The 21,741-nt window shown below is 42.8% G+C and overlaps 1 protein-coding gene across 2 annotated transcripts in view; it reads left to right on the top strand.

Annotated features, from left to right (window-relative positions):
• TECR (trans-2,3-enoyl-CoA reductase) overlaps positions 1–21,741 on the top strand; it is a 36,979-nt gene that overhangs the window by 6,625 nt on the left and 8,613 nt on the right. Inside the window, exons 2-9 of one of the 2 annotated variants that reach the window (XM_053376298.1) lie at positions 9,230–9,280; positions 15,809–15,860; positions 16,453–16,497; positions 16,942–17,045; positions 17,140–17,255; positions 17,882–17,987; positions 18,260–18,332; positions 18,742–18,785. In XM_053376298.1, the coding sequence (XP_053232273.1) occupies positions 9,230–9,280; positions 15,809–15,860; positions 16,453–16,497; positions 16,942–17,045; positions 17,140–17,255; positions 17,882–17,987; positions 18,260–18,332; positions 18,742–18,785 (591 nt within the window). Of the gene's footprint in view, positions 1–9,103; positions 9,281–15,808; positions 15,861–16,452; positions 16,498–16,941; positions 17,046–17,139; positions 17,256–17,881; positions 17,988–18,259; positions 18,333–18,741; positions 18,786–21,741 lie in introns of those variants that run through there. The other variant, XM_053376297.1, reaches the window with a different exon arrangement.

Below are 21,741 nucleotides of genomic sequence, written 5' to 3'. Positions count from 1 at the left end.
TTAAAATTAATGAGCCTGGCTTTCCCTGAGTGAGATCAAGAGCTTATTGAAGCATTGTCATTTTGGAATCTGAATATGAAATAATAATAATAATAATAATAATAATAATAATAATAATAATAATATATTATTTATACCCCGCCCATCTGGCTGAGCTTCCCCAGCCACTCTGGGCGGCTCCCAATCAAGTGCCAAAAGCAATACAGCATTAAACATTAAAAACTTCCCGAAACAGGGCTGCCTTCAGTTGTCTTTTGATTAATGATGATAGTTTTGATTAAGGTTCACTTTACACTTCAGTCTTAAGAGTTACCTATGCCTACATTTTAAAGAAGCAGAATACAATTCAGTATGCTTTGTTCCAGGTACATTGAATGGGTGTGAATCTCTGGGTCCTCAAAGGTTACCCTATTTGTGTAGAAGCTGGTACAGTGGAACCTCAGGTTGCAAACACTTCAGGTTACAGACTCCGCTAACCCGGAAGTAGTACCTCGGGTTAAGAACTTTGCCCCAGAATGAGAACAGAAATCGCGCAGCGGGAGGTCCCATTAGCTAAAATGGTACCTCAGGTTAAGAACTGACCTCCAGAATGAATTAAGTTCATAACCAGGGAGCACTGTACTTTGGAAGTGGTTGGCTTGCACAAGCTGCCATTTGTGTGTATTTTGCAACCTGTTGAGTTTGTGTAGGCATGTTGCAATACACTCAGTTTAAAAGAAAATCCAGGCTTACAATGCCTGAAGCAGTAGGATTTAATCTGGTAGGTCAGAATTGCCTCTTAGCACACATGTGTGGTTAGCACACATTTATTTTCTTCAGCTTCTTCTCCACTCTTCATCTTTTGAGTATTTAATGCTGTTTTATTCAGTACCTCTGTTTGATGTGTTTTGAGTTTTTGGCTGAAATATTTTGTATATGACATGCTCTGCAATGGGTGTTCTTAGCATGATGGTAACTTAACACTGTAAGCCCAAGCAAGGGCGGCTTTTTACATCCACTTGTGGTCATTCCTTAGTCTATTTTAGCTGTTCAGGTTTTATGTGTACACCAGAGGGTGCTCTCAGCTTAGTGTTTTGAGTAGATGTGTGTTAGTTTTGATTTCCTTCCAGGGTTCTCCCTTTTTTTTCTTCAGTTGCTTAGCCTGGTATTCAGCAGCAGCAGCAGCAGCTCCGCTGCAGATGGATGCATTTACATAAAATAAAGAGACAATAGTCCTTAGGCTGTGGTCACTGTGCATTTAAAATGTCTGTCCCACTCTAGTTAATGTAGTTGGGACCTTTGCCAAGTCGGTCAGTGCAACTTTGGTTTGCTTTTTGTTTCATCAGAAATGAAATTGTGCCAGTTTTCTGCATCTGATGACAAAGCTACAAAATGTCTGGTCTAAATGACAGCATTCAGGCCTATGTGGATGTAGAGGTCACACCCATATCATACATGAATAGTCCAGTTGGTAGAACATGAGACTCTTAATCTTGGGGTTGTGGGTTTGAGCCCCATATTGGGTGAAAGATTCTTGAATTGTAGAAGGTTGGGCCAGTTAACTCACGGTCCCTTCCAACTCTACAAGTCTCTGATTCTGCGATTTAAAGCATATTTAAAGCATGTGCCTTCTCCCCAAAAAATCCTGGGGACTGAAGTTTAAGTGGGCTGGGAATTGTAGCTCTGTGAGGAGTAAACTACAGTTCCCAGGATTATTTGGGGAAAGCCATGTGCTTTACATTTATGGAGCAGATGTCAGCCTAGATGCTGTGTGAATGTCTGCTGCTTCAGTATAGGAGCTGCTGCTGCTTTTATTATCGTCCAAGTCTTTGTCCTTTTGAAATACAGGCAGAAATCTAAAACTTCACCATGAAGGCACTAGTTGGGCTGTGGCAATGCAAGAGCAGGATGCTGGACTATAGATGGTCTTTTTGTCTGATCCAAGAGGGCTCTTTGTGTTCTTAGGCTCATTTCAACTTGCAGCTACTTCTGTATATTCAACTCCTACATCTGCTTCTGTAATAATTCTAAAGCCAGAATTGTGTTGCAAATACCACCAGCAGTTAAAACTTTGATCCTCATATGAACCATACTTCTTACTTAGTCTTTTTAAAACTTTAATTATAACTCATTCTAACCAGTGTGTCAAGAGTGGCTAACAAGAGTGGCTATATTACTAGAAGCACAGAGGGTACTGATTTCAATTTTGCTTAACATATAAAGCAAGTACAGTGCTGTGTTTTACATTAAGTCTAAAGCATTCGTTTCTCCCCTCCCTCCAATTTTCTCTCCTATTTGACTTCTGTCCCAGGCCATCCTGCTGTGACTGTGATAACCTAAATGAATGGCAGGCACCATCTCACTGCATCTCAGTGATGCACCCATCTGAAAGCTGTTAAATATTTCCTAGGCCTTCTTGGCTGTTTGCCCTGCAGCTTACAAGTCTTGAAACTGGGAGGCCACCACTAACTTATTTCCACATCTTCCATTAGTACTTGTCTGTATTGTCACATGTTGACTGCATTGTTAAGGGAGTTCCATACTTCTCCAGACCCTCTTTTCCTTACGGCTCCATTAATAGAATTGTAGCAGTTTGGAATGCTTTCATTGTAAACCTGCCAAGCTGTCAAGATACTTAAATAGATAACTTCATAGGGGTTATTTTTGTAACTGGGTGCATTATAGGAGTAACACAATACTGACATGCCACTCAGGTGTGAAATGTGCATGTGTTGTCTTTTCATGGTGATCAGGAATTTTATGGCTGTATTTCCAGGATAAACTACCTGGGAGATCTGTAATGAGCCTGAAATAGTATCTGCTATATTTTTGGAAAGAGGTTTGCTGGTTTGTTTGTTCTCTGTATATTCAGACACCTCTTGAGAGATTATTCTTGAACATGGCACAAGTGTTTCCGAGTTGGGGCGGCGGTCTTCATCAGTGTTTGGATGCCAGGTGCCATTTTGAATCAAGCTGGCAGACCAAAACATGACTTTGCATTGATGTCACCCAGTTTTTGGCGTGACAGATCCAAACTCACAAATTGCACTATCAATTTAAAAATCACAATCTTTTTTGGTTCCTAAAAATACCTGGGCAGCTCCGGGCATCCCCTGCTAGCAACAAATAAAACAATGAAATATAACAACTATGGGCAGTAATTTTGTATTCTTTGAAACTGAAGTAGACCATGTGGCAAAACTGTATCAATCATTTACCTTGTCTGGCATAAATATAGTGGTACCTCGGTTTCTGAACAGCCCTGTTTACGAACTATTTGGTTTACGAACTCCGCCAAACCAGAAGTAGTGTCCTGGTTTGCGAACTTTACCTCAGTCTAAGAACAGAAGCCGAACGGTGGAAGGGCACTGGCAGCAGGAGGCCTCATTAGGGAAAGTGTGCCTCGGTTTAAGAACGGTTTTGGTTTAAGAACAGACTTCTGGAACAGATTAAGTTTGTAAACCAAGGTACCACTGTACACCCATTTCTTGTGCCTTAGGAGTCATTAGAAGGGACAGAAACAGCAAGCAAACAGTATGACGCACATTGGAGTTGTTAATATTTTCAATCAGTGGGGATTAAGGGATGCAATTACCACATTTTTGCACTGTCTTCAGTTACACTTGAGGGTGGGAAGGGGGAAACCCCTTAATTTCCCTGCTCTGATTCTCTTCTTGCTCAACTTGGGCAGCTGTGAATGCACATGTACACGTATGAGAGAGATTTCATAGTAGGTGAGCTATGAGTTGACTGCCAGTTGCTCTACTTCATATTGCACCACAGCAAAGTCATTGTTGCTATGTGTCCAATGAAATGCAGAGCTGGAGGTAGCTGCTGACCTTTCTGGGGTGATTTCATTTGCCATGGTCTCTCTATGCCCCTTGCCAGTGAATGTGGCAAGTAGGCTATTTTGCCATACATGGGTTCAGTCCATTCCAGAGAGGGAGGTAGTAGACAATTACAGTAATGCATTAAACAGCTTTCAAGTTTTCTGTTACCTTGGGCAAACAGCGCTGCTATATAGCTTCCAAAAGTCATCTTTTAAACCTCTCTACCTCCTAAAACTTAAAAGTCTATTACATGGTTGTGACTATTTGGGCTCAGAGATTAAGTTTGGTGATCTGTTAATATCTTAACCAGTTAATTCCTGGTGATTTTTCAGGCAAATATAATATGCCTTTTTCTTGTGAGAAGATTCCCTCCCCCCGAAATACACTTTTCCCCATGCCGAGCTAGAGAACTCTTCAGCCCCAAACAGCCTCCATGGACAGATTTCACATAAGCTTGACAAGTTTGCACATTCAACCCATCCGTGGAAGGGATGCTTTAAAGATTGTCTTACGTTTTCTGAGATACACACTGATATGGATTAAGTACCAGCCTCTGAGCCACACACTGGGGAAATGCCCTCCCCTACATATGTTACACGCCTGTTCATACATTCATTTTGCTTTTCCACTGCATTCTTAATCTCAAGCAATTTATAAAGAATGATCTGAGAGGAGATTTCAGCAAACTCCATCCATGTTTGCAAAGGCTCTTGCATAAAGCAGTAGTCTATGGCATAAGCCAACCTGGTTTATACTAGCTGTTCAGATACTGCTTTCCGTCCCCCCACCCCATCCCACCCAGTCCTTAGTTACTTACCAGGGCTTATTCAAGTTGGTGGGGTTCTTCTTCCTTCTTTCCTGGTTTGATGGCATTGCATACTATACTGGCAATCTGTTTGCTTCCCCATCAGTGGTATCTGGGAGGTCTGCAGTCCTGCTGCATTTGAAGGCTGCAGTGGGTTGCTTTGAAACTTTTCACCATTTCTTTGACATCCTGATTCTTCTCTGGAATGCTGCTTCTACTGTGAATAGTCCATCACGACACCGTGCATTCTCCCTGTGCAACTGATTGTTGTTCACAACAGCTTAATATGGTCAGCGTGATCTGTGTGCTGCTTCCCCTGGAAGAAATTCTTTGTTCTAGAAGCTCTGAGGCATGAGAGTGACCATTCCAGGCTCTGAGGCACAGTTCTATTAATACCTCTGTTTGGAACTGGCCCTTACTATCTGTTGAAAGTGCTGAACAGACTCCAAATTCTTGTTGTCCCACTCGAGACAGCTTCTAACTTCACAGAGGCCATGAACTTCTAAACTGAGTAGGAGGCTGGAGGGGATGGCACTTTTGAATCTATCTATGGAGAATGTAACACATGGAAAAGTCTACTGTGTTAGGTTTGTAGCTTATCTAGTCCAGAATCTGGCCACCATCAATGACCTGTTCTGGAAGTATAGAATACCACAAGGCACTACTTGTGTATTCTGGTCCCTGGTTATCACCACTTCTAGCTAGTGTTAGAAATTCCCCGGGCGCCAGGCACATTTTGCATCTGGTATGGTTCCAAGTTGCAACCATGTGGAGATTTCTGGATGCCAGGTTGGCAACTGACATCTCCACCCAGCTGGCCCCTCCAGCTCTCTTAAGCAGGAAAGCAGAATAGCTTATTTATTTCATATATATCCCACCTTTTTCTCCAAGGAGTACATGGCTCATCCCCTCCTCAGTTAATCCCTACAACGACCATGTGAGGTAAGAAGAAGTTGTGACTGGTCCAAGGTCACCCAGTGAGCTTCATGACTGAGTGGAAATTTGAACCCTGATCTCCCAGGTCCTAGTCTGACACTCTAACTACTACACCACACTGTCTTCCAGTAGTACTTCTGCTGTGGGGTAGCTATATAAATTAAGTTGGTAAATAAATATGGGGGAAACAAAATTTCACTTAGGGAAAGATCTGAAATATTTTCCTTGAAGCATGAATTTGTTTTATTCTGGTTTGTTTTATTTGATGTTTTAATGTTTTGTAAACCACTTTGAGATTTTTTTCTTTAAAATATAAAGCAGTATTGAAATGAATTGGAAAATAGTAATAATAGCAACAGGGACGCAGATGGCGCTGTGGGTTAAACCACAGAGCCTAGGACTTGCCGATCAGAAGGTCGGCGGTTCGAATCCCTGTGAGCTCCCGTTACTCGGTCCCAGCTCCTGCCAACCTAGCAGTTCAAAAGCATGTCAAAGTGCAAGTAGATAAATAGGAACCGTCCGGCGGGAAGGTAAACGGCGTTTCCGTGCGCTGCTCTGGTTCGCCAGATGCGGCTTAGTCATGCTGGCCACATGCTGGCCAGTAAAGCGAGATGAGTGCTGCAACCCCAGAATCTGCCACGACTGGACCTAATGGTCAGGGGTCCCTTTACCTTTAATAATAGCAACAAATCTCACCAGGGAAAAAATGGCACCTAGACAACCATTGTGACAACTGCAACCTAGGTTTAAGGTGCCATTTGGCAATTAGCTTATATCTGAGTTTCTAACACTGCTTCTAGTCTGATGAGAAGTAAGATTTTCATAACTAATTTACAACGGGGCCTATCATGCCATTGGGCCACAAATGTGCTTGAACCCACATAGTGATACATTGGACACCAGCACACATGGGCTCTTGTGTGCTCTGTGTCTCTTGATGCTATTTCTTTGATAGCACAAAGGCTAGTTTACCTTGACCCAGACATGGGGTGGGGTGGGGATGTGAAACTGCATCCTAAGGCTCAGGAGCATCTTCATCAGCTTTCAAATGACACCTTTTTGATGCAGATCAGTTGAGCAGTCCAGTTGTACACTTTTAATATTTTTGTGTAAAATATAATCTCTGCAGCCTGGTAACCTTGCTAAATTTTGCCTGCAAGAGCAAAGTGGTGAAAACAATATGGAAATGAACTCTTGATGTAAGATGGGGTAGCCAATATGGTATGCTGCAGAAGTGGGGATCCAGCAACAACCCCCATCAACTCAGCCAGCATAGCCAGCGGTCAGGGATGTTGGGAGTTGTAGCTCTCCTCAAGATCTGGAGAGCATATGTTGGCTATCCCTGCTATAAGAAAACAGTCTGTTTAATGCAAACATACAGATTACAAGCCAGTTGTGTTCCAGGCTCAATTTAAGGATAGACTGAAATATGTTTTCACGCAACCTGATATGGCAATTGAAGGAAATCAAAGCCTCTTAATTCACTTCTGGTTTTGAAATGTATTATGACAATTCTTCCCAGAATTTAAACTGGGAGAGGATTTGCACTTCTTCATATTCAATAGATACTCTCTGTGTTCTCCGATTATTGTTATGAGATAACTCTGCATCCTCTTGGGCATTGCGTGCCTGACAAAGGAATCACAGAGGGCCTGCCTTGCTATCTGCCATTTGTCCAAGAAGATCTGAGCATCATGGATAATAGACCTATCCTTCACGAACCTATCACTTTTTAAAAGCCACCTAGATTAGTGTCACTCACATCCCATGGCATGAAATTTTATAACTTAACGATGCATGTTGTAAAATGCTACTCTCTTTTGTCTGTGCCTATCAGATTTGTTGAGTGAGACTGAATGTTTGTAATTTGACAGGAAGAAAACCCTTTCTAGCCACAGCATTCATTCCATCACAGCCATACTTTGCTGCTCATTCTCTAAACTTAAAAAATGCTCAAAACAATTTAACCTTAGCGGAAAAGCTCAGAATAATGTTGTCGAAGAGGGAGCTGAAAAAGTTGAAGAATGTTGTAAATATTACATGCTTTCAGACCCAGGAACCACTGCATTTGGGGACCAGTTTCTTGATATGTTTGCATGATGGTAGTGCTCTTGTTGCACCCACCTTGAATCAGACCACAATCCACTAGTAGGCCTTGACCCACCAGTTGAAGACGAATGCTTCAGAGTCTTTTGTGCAATTCTATCTCCTTCCTTGGAAGTTTTTAAGCAGAGCCTGGATGGCCATTTGTCATGTAAGATCTAGTTGAGATTCCTACATTGCAGGGAGTTGGAGTAGATGACCTTTGAAGTCCCTTTCAGCTCTACAATTCTATGATTCTAACAGGTGCATATGTAATAATTTGGGTAAACTTATTTAAACCAGACTCACATTGAATGAGGGTTTTTTTTGGGGGGGACTCAGGAAATGATGCCTATTTGTGTTGTATTTAGTTACTTAGTTCAATTCATGAGTCTCCTAGTAAAAAAATATTCTAGGTAACAGGTTTATATGCAGTCTCTTTGAAAAAAAGATCTCACAAGGTGGCTTACAGGTAGTTACGGCAATTAACACAATGAACAGTGAAAATCAGCTATAATGTCAAAATTGTGAAAACTAGTGAGAACAACACAGTTTAAAACTGAAGCAACAAGTCAGCAAATACATAAATCAGTTGTAAAAAAAATATTTTGGATTAAAAATAAGTTTTTAAAGTCATGCTTCAAAGAATACAACCAAGTTGTCCTGTTAGCACAAGGACTTCCACCTGTGCAGTGGGACTTCCTTTCCTCTCCCTGTGTGCCCTCCCAATCTCTCTTGGGGATCCTTCCAGAGCAGATTTGGAGTTGGGAGAGGAAGACTCATTGTACAGGTGGATGTCCTTGCAGGAACAGGACGACTTCGTTGGCTACAACCCTTGGAATCCCAGTAGTCACACCCTTGACAATACAGGGGGTCAGAATGCTTGTTATGCATTTATAAACACGAAACATCACAAATTCCCAAAGATGACAACTCCTGCTAATTATTCTGAGGGGCAGGGCTCATATATGTCTCTAAAGTCAACTTGGACATGGATCATCTCTTAATCATTATTAGTGCTATAGTGGACTCCCTGTATAAATGAGATGAACTGAGTGGTGCAGTCTTTTTTGGGGGGGGGAGAGAGAGATGTTTTCAAAAACTTCCTGGTATGAGTTGACTGGTCAAAAGGCTGCTTGTGAGGAGTTATATGCTGGACTCAGTTTTATATTTAGCTGGGAATGGTAGCAGTTCAACTCCCAACACTTATCGGCTTACGCCTTGGAACGCATCCTGCAGAACAGACTAGAAGGGAACCCCTTCTAGTGTGTGCTGAGCTGGATCTTACTTGAAGGGCTGAGTCTGGAACTTTAGTCTTGACTTTTTTAAAAAATAAAAAGAATACTGGGCAATTAGCGCCTCTTGAGAAACAAGTTTGTTTGCTGACCAGGAGAAGGTCCACATGTAGCTAGGAGAGAAACCTGTGGTGGTGATTCCAGCTCTTGATTGTCCACGCCCCTGAGGATTTCCTGCTGTGTGAAGAGGCATGGACGGGACTTTGATTCATGTTGAGGGGTGTCCACCCCTTCAAAGAAGTTTCAATGAAATAGGAGCCAAGCCACATAAGAAATCTAAAAGGGGTGTTCTTTTTTTTGAGGTGGAGATTCTGGATGCCAAGACCCGGGAAAAGCTGTGCTTCCTGGACAAGGTAAGGTCTCTCTAATTGCTCTCACTGAACTTTATAACTTGATAAATAACTGGGGAAGGCACTGGGATCTCAGGGGGTAAAGCAGGAGTTGCCCCCTTGTTTAATACTAAAATCTACCAAAGACCTGTATTGCCAGCTAGAGTGTAAATATATATTAAGACAGGAAAACTAACTGGCTGTCCTGTCTTTTGGATGACTTCTGATAACTGTGAGAGAGGCAGTAGTTAGCATTGATTGGAGAGGATGATCAATTGGAAGAGGCTTCATGTTTAGATATTTCTCAGAATTGATCCATTAAAATGTTTCCTCTTAACTACATATGCATCCAAAAAAGAGATAAATGACTGCTGGCATTTCTTTCATTTGTCCACATTTCCCAGTGCATTGAAAAGTAGATGTCCTCTCTTTTCTGCTAGAAAGGATGACTAGAAGTCCCCATTTCTACCTCCCAATTTTAATATTTAACTAGCAGCAGCTAGACTGGTGACTGGGAGTGGCCACTGATACCATATAACACCGGTCCTGAGATATCTGCATTGACTCCTAGTACGTTTCCAAGCACAATTCAAAGTGTTGGTGCTGACCTTTAAAGCCCTAAACAGCCTCGGTCCTGTATACCTGAAGGAGCGTCTCCACCCCCATCATTCAGCCTGGACACTGAGGTCCAGCACCAAGCGCCTTCTGATGGTTCCCTCGCTCTGAGAAGTGAGGTTACAGGGAACTGGGCAGAGGGCCTTCTTGGTAGTGGCACCTGCCCTGTGGAATGCCCTCCCAGCGATAAGCAACTATCTTACTTTTAAAAGACATCTGAAGGCAGCCCTGTTTAGGGACGTTTTTAATGTTTGATGCTGTATTGTGTTTTTAATATCCAGTTGGAAGCCACCCAGAGTGGCTGGAGAAACCCAGCCAGATGGGCAGGGTATAAATAAATGATGATGATGATGATGATGAATGTGACATTTATCATTATTATAAATATGTGGTACTTCTGCATGACTTGTGGTCCTGTGGGGCATCCTTCCTCACCTTGAGTCCCCAGATGTTGTTGGGCTACAGCCTTCACCAAGCATGGCCAATAGTCAGGGATGATGGCAGCTGGAGCCCAGCCACTTCTGGGGAGCACAGTTGTGGATGCTTCTCATGGAGGCCTTCAGTGTGACACCCATGGGTGCCCACCCCACCCCCAAATGAATTTTGCTCTCCCTGCTCTGGGAGGCATGTGAGTTATGCTCTTCCCAGCTCACCCAAAAAATGTGTGGTGGGGCTGTGAAGAATGCAGTGTATGTGGGGATGGGGGATACTGGAAGAATTGTTCCTGCAAGCCATCCTTCCATGTAAATTGCTTTCCCCCTTGCCTGCCAAACAGCTACCTGGCAGTCAGGCTAGAGGGGAGCATCATTGTTATAGGACATGAGTGAGAGGCCCAGCCACCACCAGATCACACCTCTCCTGGCTCGGGTCACACCCACTGGCAAGTGGCCAAGTTGCCCGCCCATCCTCACATGTGGCCTGCTAGGACAAACGGTTGCCCACATTTGCTGCAAAGTACAAAATTCTTACTCTTATTCATAAGAATACCACCCTGCCCATCTGGGTGAGCTGCCCCGGCCGATCTGAGCGACTTCCAATACATATAAAAACAATATATAACAAGCTGGCTCCCAGTTTTCTCTGCAGTCATGAGGTATAGCTAGAAAGGCTTGAGCTGGATGTGTTAAGGATCCTTTAAGCCTGATCTGTTGTCAGATGTTTCTGTAGGGGGGTCTTAAAGAGTATTGCTAGCTGGCGGTTACTAAATGAGCTGGAGTTTTTCAGGAGGCCAGCAAGTGTGACACACACCACTGTACAAATGTTCACGCCTTTAAATCCTCACTGACAGCAGCTGCAGGGAGGTGGATATCCGCTGTAGCTGGGAGAGGAGTGCCTTAAGCCTTCTCTTCATATCAGGCTGTTTATTTAAATAAGTTTCCATTCTTACTATTGACACTTGGTATGTCACTGACTTGAATTGCTAATGTTGCAGGAAGAAAGAACTTTGCTAGCTTGAACAGCTTTTGTCACTGCAGCTAAATGCTCCCACTCTCACATGGTGTCAAAACCACTGAATGAGTTGGGGAAGTTAATTTTTGAGATAACAGGATCAAATATGTAAGTGGATGTGCACACCTGTGCCATGTGCTAAATAAGTTGGCTGGCTAGGATGAACAAAAGCCAATGAGATTTCTTCTATTAAAATATAACATCATAACAAAATTTGTTTTCAGCCAGATTAGTTTTACAAACATGTTTTGGAAGCTGGCAGAATCAACTGTTCTTTAGCATGCATGTGCATACATTTGTCAATAAGGCAAGATCTCTCTCATATGTGGTTGCTACTCATAGATGCCTTCACTTTGCTGATGAAATCAGTTTATAGATTTGCCCCGCATAAACCACAGTAGAGAGACTACAATGAGACCCCACCCATGTTTCCCTCTGACTCTGCTCTCTGCTTCTTTTGACCCCACGCATGGTCAGCATGAGGCCCCTGGCAGCTCACCCATGAGGGAATGTAACCCCAGGCAGGAAACAGGTTGCCCACCCCTGGTTAATGTGGCACCTAGCAGCAGGCATGACTGCCTCATTTACCAATGGGTTTGGGCTGCTGTTCAAGATGCAGCAGTTTGGGCTGCTTCTTGCTTTGATTGCTGAATGACAGGACTCCAGTGCTGGGTCTCCAGAAATCTCTGCTGCAGAATGCCTGCACCCATCTATTTGGGCCACATAATGTACTGTAAGAATCGACAGCAGAGCGGTCTGTTATGGCCATAGAGGCCTATAAAATGACCACTGATGTGCTAAGTGTCTGTCATGCAAGAAGGATCATATTCGTGATGTGGTTGCATTGCTGACTTGGCTCCAATTAATCCCATCCAAGCTCTTGGGTTGGCTGGCTTGTAGTCAGCCACACTGGCTATAGCCTCCTGTCCTGCCATTTTCCAAACCAGTCTAAACAGCTACTGCTGTTAACCTTACTAGTGCTTTAACAGGTCAGTTTTCATAGCCCCTAGGGCATTTGTTAAGTTCTTGCATAGTTGTGCTGGCTCTGAGAATCGGCCTTGTAAGGCAGAAGAGAACCATACCTCCCCACTGGGAGTTGGACTTCAGCTGCCTTAGACACCCTACACCAGCACCTGCTTGGATTGGCTATGATGGTGGACACGCCCTTCTGAAATGTCATCATCTCCTCCTTCACCTCTCTCAATTCCTTGCATACCAGGAGGCTTTCTGCACAAGGAAGGGAAGAGGAACACTGTGTTTGTTTTGAGCTGAGTGTGAGATTCCTCCTGGGACAGAGAGAAAGAACATGAGGAAATTGCAGGGGTCTCTATACTGCCAACTGTAAGCTTATATGCACTTTGTTGCACATGTGGACTGGAATTTTGGGCTTATTATAAACAAAAGATTATAAAAGCCATTCCTCGTTCATGTGTTCAGTGAATTTCTGCAACATAATTCTTACTGTGACATCTGGAGCTTTTGAATTTGGAAATACTCTCAGGACTAGGGCACTCGCTGAATCCTTGTGTCCCCTTTTGTAAAGACACAATGGGGTCAGTTTAGGGAACTGTAAGGCGGGAAGAAGTTTCATTCCCTGGTTTGATGCAAGCTTAACTTCTTGGTTCTAAGCCTTTGCAGAAATTCTCAGTGTGATTACATCCCTCTAGCTGAAGCTGCCTCATATCAGAAATGATGTCACAGGTGCTAGCCAATAAGCTGCTATCAAAGCTGCGTAACAAAGCTAAAGAAAAGGGGGCCTGGGGGGTGGCCACTAGGGGCGCATCGGAAGATGGCTGACAATAACATCTCTCCGACCCACGCAAGGTAATTAAGAGGCTGTGATGGGAGTAAACAGCCTCCCGGCCCCCCCAAGGGTGTGTGGGGGACTGCCCTTGCCTTTTGTGCCCTATACCACCCCCAAATTTTGTGGGGGTGGGGGCACTAGGCAGAAAGCCCTTGTGTGGATTTCGGCGCTCCTGGACGCTGTCTCTGATCCGCGCCACTAGCTGCAGGAACTTCAAAAGAAACAATTAGGAGGAAGCTAATGCACATATTTCAAGGAAGAAGGGGGAGTAAAGACTGCTAACTGAAAAGATCTCTGATAAACAAGACGGGTCGGAGGAACAAGAATAAATCATGAGAAGACACACTAACGCTCGGTATGTTCGGCAACGGGACTGGATGGAGGAGGGGGAAAAAACTTTCTTTTCTCTATGTGATTAACCAAGAACCCCCCCCCCACAAGTCACAAGTCAGAAATGCCGTTTAAATGACTTAAGCTGTGGATTTAAGGCTGTGTGGAGATAATTTTCTAACCAAAGCACGTTCTAAGAAGACCGTGGAAAGCATAAGAGCTTTGGAATGACGCAGCAAAAAATATCGTCGCCATCTTGGCAAGTTCCGTCGAAAAATTTATGTCTGGGAGGAGGAAAGGTCTGTTTTCATATTGTGGGTGATCCTCCTCAGTGGGACTAAAATGCGACAGACTTGCGAGATTAATGATGGAAAGAGTGCTGTTATTTATGAAAGTAATGATATATGGAAACCATCTGGATATGATGACTGGATGAATGGAAAAATTCACACAGGATTATAATTGGTGTTTACTTGCTTAAGGAGATTATCAGAAGAGATCATAAAGAAAAAAAGAAAAATATACAAACAAGATGAGATGTGGAAACAGCAAGATAAGACTGGATAGAATTATGAACATTATTTGGACAAATTTGTGGATATTAATGCAGCAGCAAGAAGATGATCGGAATCCCCTTCGGAACTTGAAATATGGGTCACCCCAACGAAAATTTAAAATTCGGCTTTGTAATTCGGAATTTATGTGATGTGATTTGATTTGATTGGTCGGTTAATAAAAATTATTTTTAAAAAAAGAAAAGAAAAGGGGGCCTGAAAGTGGCTGGAAAAGGCTTATCCTCTGTGCTTCACAGAAGGATGCAAAACAAGTGACAACACAAAGAGAGAAACACGTACACTCTGTATACATTTTATTAGACAGGATTGGCTTAGTCTGCCGATTGGGGAGCCCCCTCCTATGTCTGTCTCTGTGGCCACTTCTGATACAGTGCTATCTTCTACTGCTCTCCTCTCTGTGCACCTTCTTCACAAGGCAAGTGGCAGACCACCTTACAAGTCTCTGTAGATAATTAATATTGTTGGGGCAAAAGCAAGAGGAGGCGGCTCCCTAAGAAGTGACAGCCAGCAGTGAGAACAACCTGCTACAAAGAGAGTTCAGACTGTCTGAGTCCCAGCTCATGCTGCTTACTTAGACGTAACCCAAGACCTGAGCGTCGCTTCCCAGGTTGTGTTGCTTTTTGAAGCTTCTGGAGGTGGTGATCCATGCTTGGCAACTGCTCTGGAATCCTCATACATTTCTCTTGCTTTAATTTGAAAGCTGAGTTGGGTGCTCTCAAGCTCACACATCAGCTGTCTGAGGGACAGTCCAATGGCTGCTTCTTGCAACATCTCCATTGCTGGAAGAGAAGTGTGTGTGTGTGCGCGCACACACGTGTGCACAGATGTAGGACAGAGACAGCTCACTTTTACTTCCATTGTCAAGGTGATGTAAGGCTTCCAGTGGCTAGAAATATCATGTGGGAAAGCAGATTTGCTGGCAAAGAGAATGCAGACCTAGTCTTTTATGGCCAGAAATGGCTGTATAATGACCAGGTTGCTGCTGTTGCCGCTTCTGTGAAGTGAGGGACTGAGATTCTGTTGAAACAGTTTTTTGAATTAAGGGTCTGGTGCTGCATGCAACACTTCTCTTGATTGACTCAGGTGTCCCTGGGTGGAAAGCTTCTCTCTTTCCTAGTGTGAGGTTCAGGGTTCAAAATTGCCAGGATGCAAACACCTCAAAAAGTCTGGGTGTAATTTTTCATGCCTGGTTGACACTCGAGGATTACTGAAATGTATGTGCTTTGAAGCCTTGAAGTATATGTTAAGGATAGGCAATATGTTAAGGAGTTTAACAATAAAGCATAGCGTGTTTTGAAAACGGAAGTTTGGTACCAATATTTTTATTGAAAACAGCAAATTAAACATGTATTTACATTTCTGTTAAAAATGTGATATTAACAATATGTCACTTATGTGAATTGCGTAGTAGTTCATGCTTATCAAAATAATAACTTAAAAGTGTTGCTGACACACCCCTCCTGGCGACTAGACATATATTTGGCATCCACAACTCAGGACCCAGGAGCCACTTGGCTCCTAGCTTTTCTATCCCTTTTCTATCTGTCTAACACTGGTGAGGTTGTACCCTGGAATCAAACCAGTTTCCTCAAGCATGTAAAACATAAGCTGTTCCACCCACTTAAGATGCAAGTATAGGACTGCTCTGCCTGAGGCTGTCTTCTCCTGGCCTTGTTCTCTGGGTGGAAGGTGCTTAGATAGATGGGCTTTATTCACTCTTTAATCATATACGATGTTGTGCTCTGGTTCCCTGATTTCCTTCCTCTGCTTTATTTTCAGGTTGAGCCCAATGCCACCGTAATAGAGATAAAGAACCTCTTCACTAAGTCCCGTATGTATGGCGCATGTATCCTTGTGTGACTCCTGCCTGAACACACGTATCAAAGCAGACCTTTTATTGGTTTTGCCCCTTGTCATTTCCTCACTCCTACAGTGGGACTGGCCCTTGGAGGGAGGGAGCGTTGAAAGTGCTGAGCTGCTTGCTTCATGAGAAAAGCTTGCCTCCTGACACCCTCGTCATGCCATTTTAATAATATATCCCCAAAACTACTATTGTCATGCGTTTTCCCTGTAATTGAAAACAACTTCTGAAGGTTCTGATTCTGAACTTCCATTTTTATCTCTGTGGACTTTGGAGAAAGGAAGCTCTTTGCTTTTACCCATGTTGGTTTGTTTCTTGATTTGTTGTATTTCCAATGGTGCTGTAAGGCAGCTAAGCAACAGCAGCATACAAAATACAACAAAGTAGCAGTAAGAAATAGACTATTTTATTTTACCTACTGCGGAAAATGGAGGAACTTTCTCCAGTCAGGAATAAGTCTCCTTTCTGAAACCCTGGGGGGGCAGGGCCAGTCAATGTACATACACAGTTCTGAGCCAGATGAAGCAATGTGCAGCTTTCTTTCCCCTTTTTCTCTTTGCAGATCCTCAGTGGTATCCAGCCCGGCAGTCTCTGCGACTGGATCCCAGTAAGTTGGTATATTACAAAGCCTTCTGATATTTTTAATGCCTCACTTTTGCAGGTAGATTGTCTTAGCTAGGAAGTTAAGGGGGAAGGAAGTGGGGCTGGTATATACTGATAGAGTTACTGAGTATTTAACCAGAGGATGTAACAGACACGGGAATTTCTGGCCTTGGGAATTCTTATGAGGGGCATACATGAAAGGCTATATAATCCTGCAAGAAGCTGTCATTTCTTGGACATCCAGATTCATGGGTTTGGTGAGGGCATAATTAAAGCATCCATCATCTCCCTTGGAGCCTCCCTGCCCCTCCCCAGTCATAGCTTCCTCTCTCTGAATATTAGGCAGCCAGAGCTTCTCAGACATGTGACCAATGAAGTAGCCACTTCAGTTTGGTATCCCAGCCAAGGTGCCCATGGCAGCTGCATTGTGATTTCTCCTTTCTTTCAGAGGGGAAGTCCCTAAAGGATGAAGACATCCTTCAGAACTTGCCAGTGGGCACCACAGCAACGCTGTATTTTCGAGACCTGGGAGCACAAATCAGCTGGGTGACCGTAAGTGCGCCTCTTCCTTCCCCACAACAACCACACGGCCTTCCCATGCCCTTGGTTTTTCTCCCCTTCCCTCATCCTGCCTTCTTCATTTTAGGTCTTCCTCACGGAGTATGCTGGGCCCCTGCTCATTTACTTGCTCTTCTATTTCCGGGTGCCCTTCATCTACGGCCATAAGTATGACTTCACCTCCAGCAAGTATTCTGTTGTACAGTAAGTACCTACAGGCCAAGGTAGCCATTTTTCTGTGTGTTTAGCTTGTACTGAAATACTACGCACTAGTTTTGCTGGGATCTGAGCCCACACCAGGTCAATGGGTAGAACATGTGTCCCATCCCTCCCCTACCCAACCACCCACCTCCCTCGCACCCTGTCTCAAGAACAGGATACATGAAGGAACTCTTGATCCTTAAAATCTGTCCTAGATTCCCTGCACTGTTGTCAGCATTTCTGGAAACAGGGTTTGAGCTGGCAGGAAATAAAAGGATTATCTGTGGCTGTTGGGTGTAGATGGAGAATTACAGTGTTCCATAGCTTCCTTTAGTATTGGTTCTTCTGGCAGGATTTTAGTTCAATATTTTTAGGTCAGTTGATTGCTAGTTTAAACCATTTGCTGCAGCAAATTTAAGGAAGACTTCCACAAAGGTCTCCAAGTAATCCTTCTGATCAAGGAAGCCCAGAATGTGGAAGCTCAAAGCAGAATACCAGGAGGACTTGCGGAGAACTGGTTATAACTGGCCTTGCTGTTGAAATGGGGCAGAAGGGTCTTTTGCATTTCTCTACTAGATTTCACTGTGACAATAGCCTCTTATTCTGCCTGCTCTGTTTCTCCTTTCCAGTCTGGCCTGCATCTGCCACTCTTTCCACTACGTCAAGCGCCTCTTGGAGACCCTCTTTGTCCATAGGTTCTCCCATGGGACAATGCCCTTACGTAACATCTTTAAGGTGAGTGGTGCTGGGAATGAGGCTAAAGGAGGAGGATCAGGAAGGGGCAAGCAATATGACAGCTGTGGAGGGCAACCCCCAGAATTCCTTACTGTGGTTTTCAAAAAGTAAATGGTATTAGGCATTTTCCTAGGAATAAGGGGACGGGGTCTGGCTTCCTCCTCTGCTTGAGCCTTTCCCAGGCCATGAAGTTGGCATATTCAGCACATCTCCATTTTGCTACAACTTCACTGGATAACTGTTTCTTAATGTGTTTGTTTCTTTCTCTCCAGAACTGTACTTACTATTGGGGTTTTGCTGCCTGGATGGCATACTACATCAATCACCCGTTGTATACTCCACCAGGTGAGCCAAAAAACGAAAAGGAAGCTGGGGAGGAGATTTTGGTGGTTAGTGCTGGACAAGGATCCCTAATGGTTTTTAAAGCAGATGGATATTAATGGGGTTTATCTTTCTTGCCTTGTAATTTAGCAGAAGAATGTCTGGGAGGAAGTCTCAGGCTGTGTTCACACAACTCACTGTCAGCTCTTGGCATGGGAGATAATGTCCTGCAGACTCAGTTAGGTGCTAATTGGCCAACTTGACATATTAATAGGAGTATGATCATGACTGTATGTGACTCTTGTGTCCAGGAAATGCAAAAAGACTGGGGTGGTCGAGGTTCAAATTCCCCCCTCAGCTGTTAAATTCACCAGATGACCTTGAGCCAGTCACACTCTCTGCCCTAACATTTTCTGTTTTGTCATCCCTTCAGCATATGGACATGAACAAGTGAAACTGGCACTTATCATTTTTCTGGTAAGAACTTAAGGATGGAGTGTAATAGCCCCATGTGGAATTGAAGTAGATAAATATGTATGTGTTAGAAAATGGGGCAGGAGCCATGGGGCATGAGGCTAGAGGTGAACTTGGGGTGAAAGCTCAGTCACGCAGAGGCAAGCGTGTAAAGTAGAGGAGATAATTTCTACAGAAACACAGCCGTGAAACAGTCAGGGCTTCCTATTTACGTTGTGAGACCAGGCCCTATACAGAGAGGGGATTTTCTTTTTTTTTTTTTTAAATATTTTTATTCAGAAATTTTTCCATATAAACATAACATACATAAACATACAAAAACAAAAACAAAACAAAAAACATGTACCATTTCATACCTAATTTTTTATACCTTCCTTCCCCGACTTCCTCATGCCTCCCTTTTCTGTATTCCAAATTCTTATCAATTACTCAGCAAATCTTCCCTTCTTTTAATTTAACTTTAAGCTAACCTCCCTTATTCTCCTTGTCTTAACCATTGCTAATAGTAACCATTTACTTTCAATCCATCATCATTCTAACTTTCATTAACTTTGTGGTATTTCTTTAAATAGTCCTTAAATTTTTTCCATTCTTCTTGCGCTGTTTCTCTTCCCTGGTTTCGGATTCTGCTCGTCATTTCTGCCAAACCCATGTAGTCTATCACCTTCATCTGCCATTCTTCCAGTGTGGGTAGATCTTGCGTCTTCCAGTACTTTGCAATGAGTGTTCTAGCTGCTGTTGTAGCATACATAAAGAAAGTTGTATCTGTCTTTAACACCCCTTGGCCGACAATACCCAAGAGAAAGGCCTCTGGTTTCTTGGTGAAAGTATATTTAAATACCTTTTTAAGTTCATTATAGATCATTTCCCAGAATGCCTTAATCTTTGGGCACGTCCACCAAAGGTGAAAGAATGTACCTTCCTTTTCTTTACATTTCCAACATTTATTGTCAGGCAAATGGTAAATCTTTGCAAGCTTGACTGGGGTTATGTACCACCTATAGATCATTTTCATAATATTTTCTCTTAAGGCATTACATGCCGTAAATTTCATCCCGGTGGTCCACAACTTTTCCCAGTCAGCAAACATAATGTTATGACCAATGTCCTGAGCCCATTTAATCATACTTGACTTAACCGTTTCATCCTGTGTATTCCATTTCAGCAGCAAATTATACATTTTTGACAAATTTCTAGTACTGGGTTCTAACAGTTCTGTCTCCAATTTTGATTTTTCCACCTGGAAGCCAATTTTACTGTCCATTTTAAACACTTCATTTATTTGATGATAATGCAACCAATCTCTCACCTTCCCTTTTAATTTCTCAAAATTCTGCAATCTCCATTTGTCCCCTTCCTTTTCCAAGATTTCCCAATATCTTGGCCACTTTGACTCCATATTAGACTTTTTAACAGCCTTTGCTTCCATTGGCGATAGCCACCTTGGAGTTTTGTTTTCCAGCAAATCTTTGTATCTGACCCAGACATTTAATAGTGCTTTTCTGACAATATGGTTTTTAAAACTTTTATGTGCTTTAACCTTGTCATACCACAGATATGCATGCCACCCAAAAATATTGTTAAAACCTTCCAAGTCCAAAATGTCTGTGTTTTCAAGAAGCAGCCATTCTTTCAACCAGCAGAAAGCTGCCGCTTCATAGTACAGTTTGAAGTCTGGCAGGGCAAACCCCCCTCTTTCCTTTGAGTCCGTTAATATCTTAAATTTAATTCTGGGCTTTTTGCCCTGCCAGACAAATTTAGATATATCTTTTTGCCACTTCTTGAAACAGTCCATTTTATCCATTATTTGCAATGCTTGAAACAAAAACAACATTCTTGGCAATACATTCATCTTTATGACTGCAATTCGACCTAACAAGGAAAGCTTTAAATTTGACCAAATCTCCAAGTCTTCTGTCCAAGTTTTTTCATAATTATCTTTAAATAAATTCACATTCTTAGCTGTCATGTTTATACCCAAGTATTTCACTTTTTTAACCACAATCAACCCTGTCTCATTCTGAAACCTTTCTTTTTCAACCTGTGTTAGATTTTTCTCCAATACCTTTGTTTTTGACTTATTCAATTTGAATCCTGCCAATTGACCAAACTCTTGGATTATTTCCAAAACTCTTTTCGTACTAGCTTCTGGCTCTTGCAGTGTAAGTACTAAGTCATCTGCAAATGCTCTCAGTTTGTATTGTTTAGCTCCGACCTGAATCCCTTTAACCAACTGGTCCCTCCTAATCATATTAAGCAAAACCTCCAGGACCGATATAAAAAGTAGTGGGGAGATAGGGCACCCCTGTCGTGTCCCTTTTTCAATCTTGAACTCTTCTGTAACCACATTATTTACAATTAATTTTGCTTTCTGTTCAGAATAAATTGCACCTATACCATTCTCAAACCCTTGGCCTACCCCCATCCCCCGGAGGTTCTTCAACATAAAGCTCCAAGAAATGTTGTCAAAGGCTTTCTCGGCGTCCACAAATATCAAAACAGCCTTAGTATTTATATTCACTTCCAACTTCTCCAAAATGTCAATTATATTCCTTACATTGTCCGACAAATGCCTTTTCGGGAGAAAGCCCGCTTGGTCCCCATGAATCTCCTCCATCAAAACTCTTTTCAGTCTCTTTGCTAAAACATCAGCAAAGATTTTGTAATCCACATTTAGTAACGAGATGGGTCGGTAGTTCTTAAGTTGGGTCTTTTCAGTCTCTGTCTTTGGTATAAGTGTAATGTAAGCCTCTCTCCACGTATCGGGTGCCTTCCTCCCCTCCATAATCTCGTTGCAGACTTCCTTCAAAGGTTGTATAAGCCCTTCCTTCAAAACTTTGTAATATTTGGAAGTCAGTCCATCCGGTCCAGGTGATTTGCCCAACGTCATGTTTTGAATGGCATCTTCTATTTCCTGTGCTGATATCTCCTGGTTCAAAATTGTCTTACTTTCCTGCGA

This window comes from Podarcis raffonei, chromosome 2 (assembly GCF_027172205.1).
Source record: "Podarcis raffonei isolate rPodRaf1 chromosome 2, rPodRaf1.pri, whole genome shotgun sequence".
Classification (NCBI taxonomy): Eukaryota; Metazoa; Chordata; class Lepidosauria; order Squamata; family Lacertidae; genus Podarcis; species Podarcis raffonei.
Note: the sequence above shows the minus strand (reverse complement) of the source record. Positions and strands in the feature narration are given on the sequence as shown.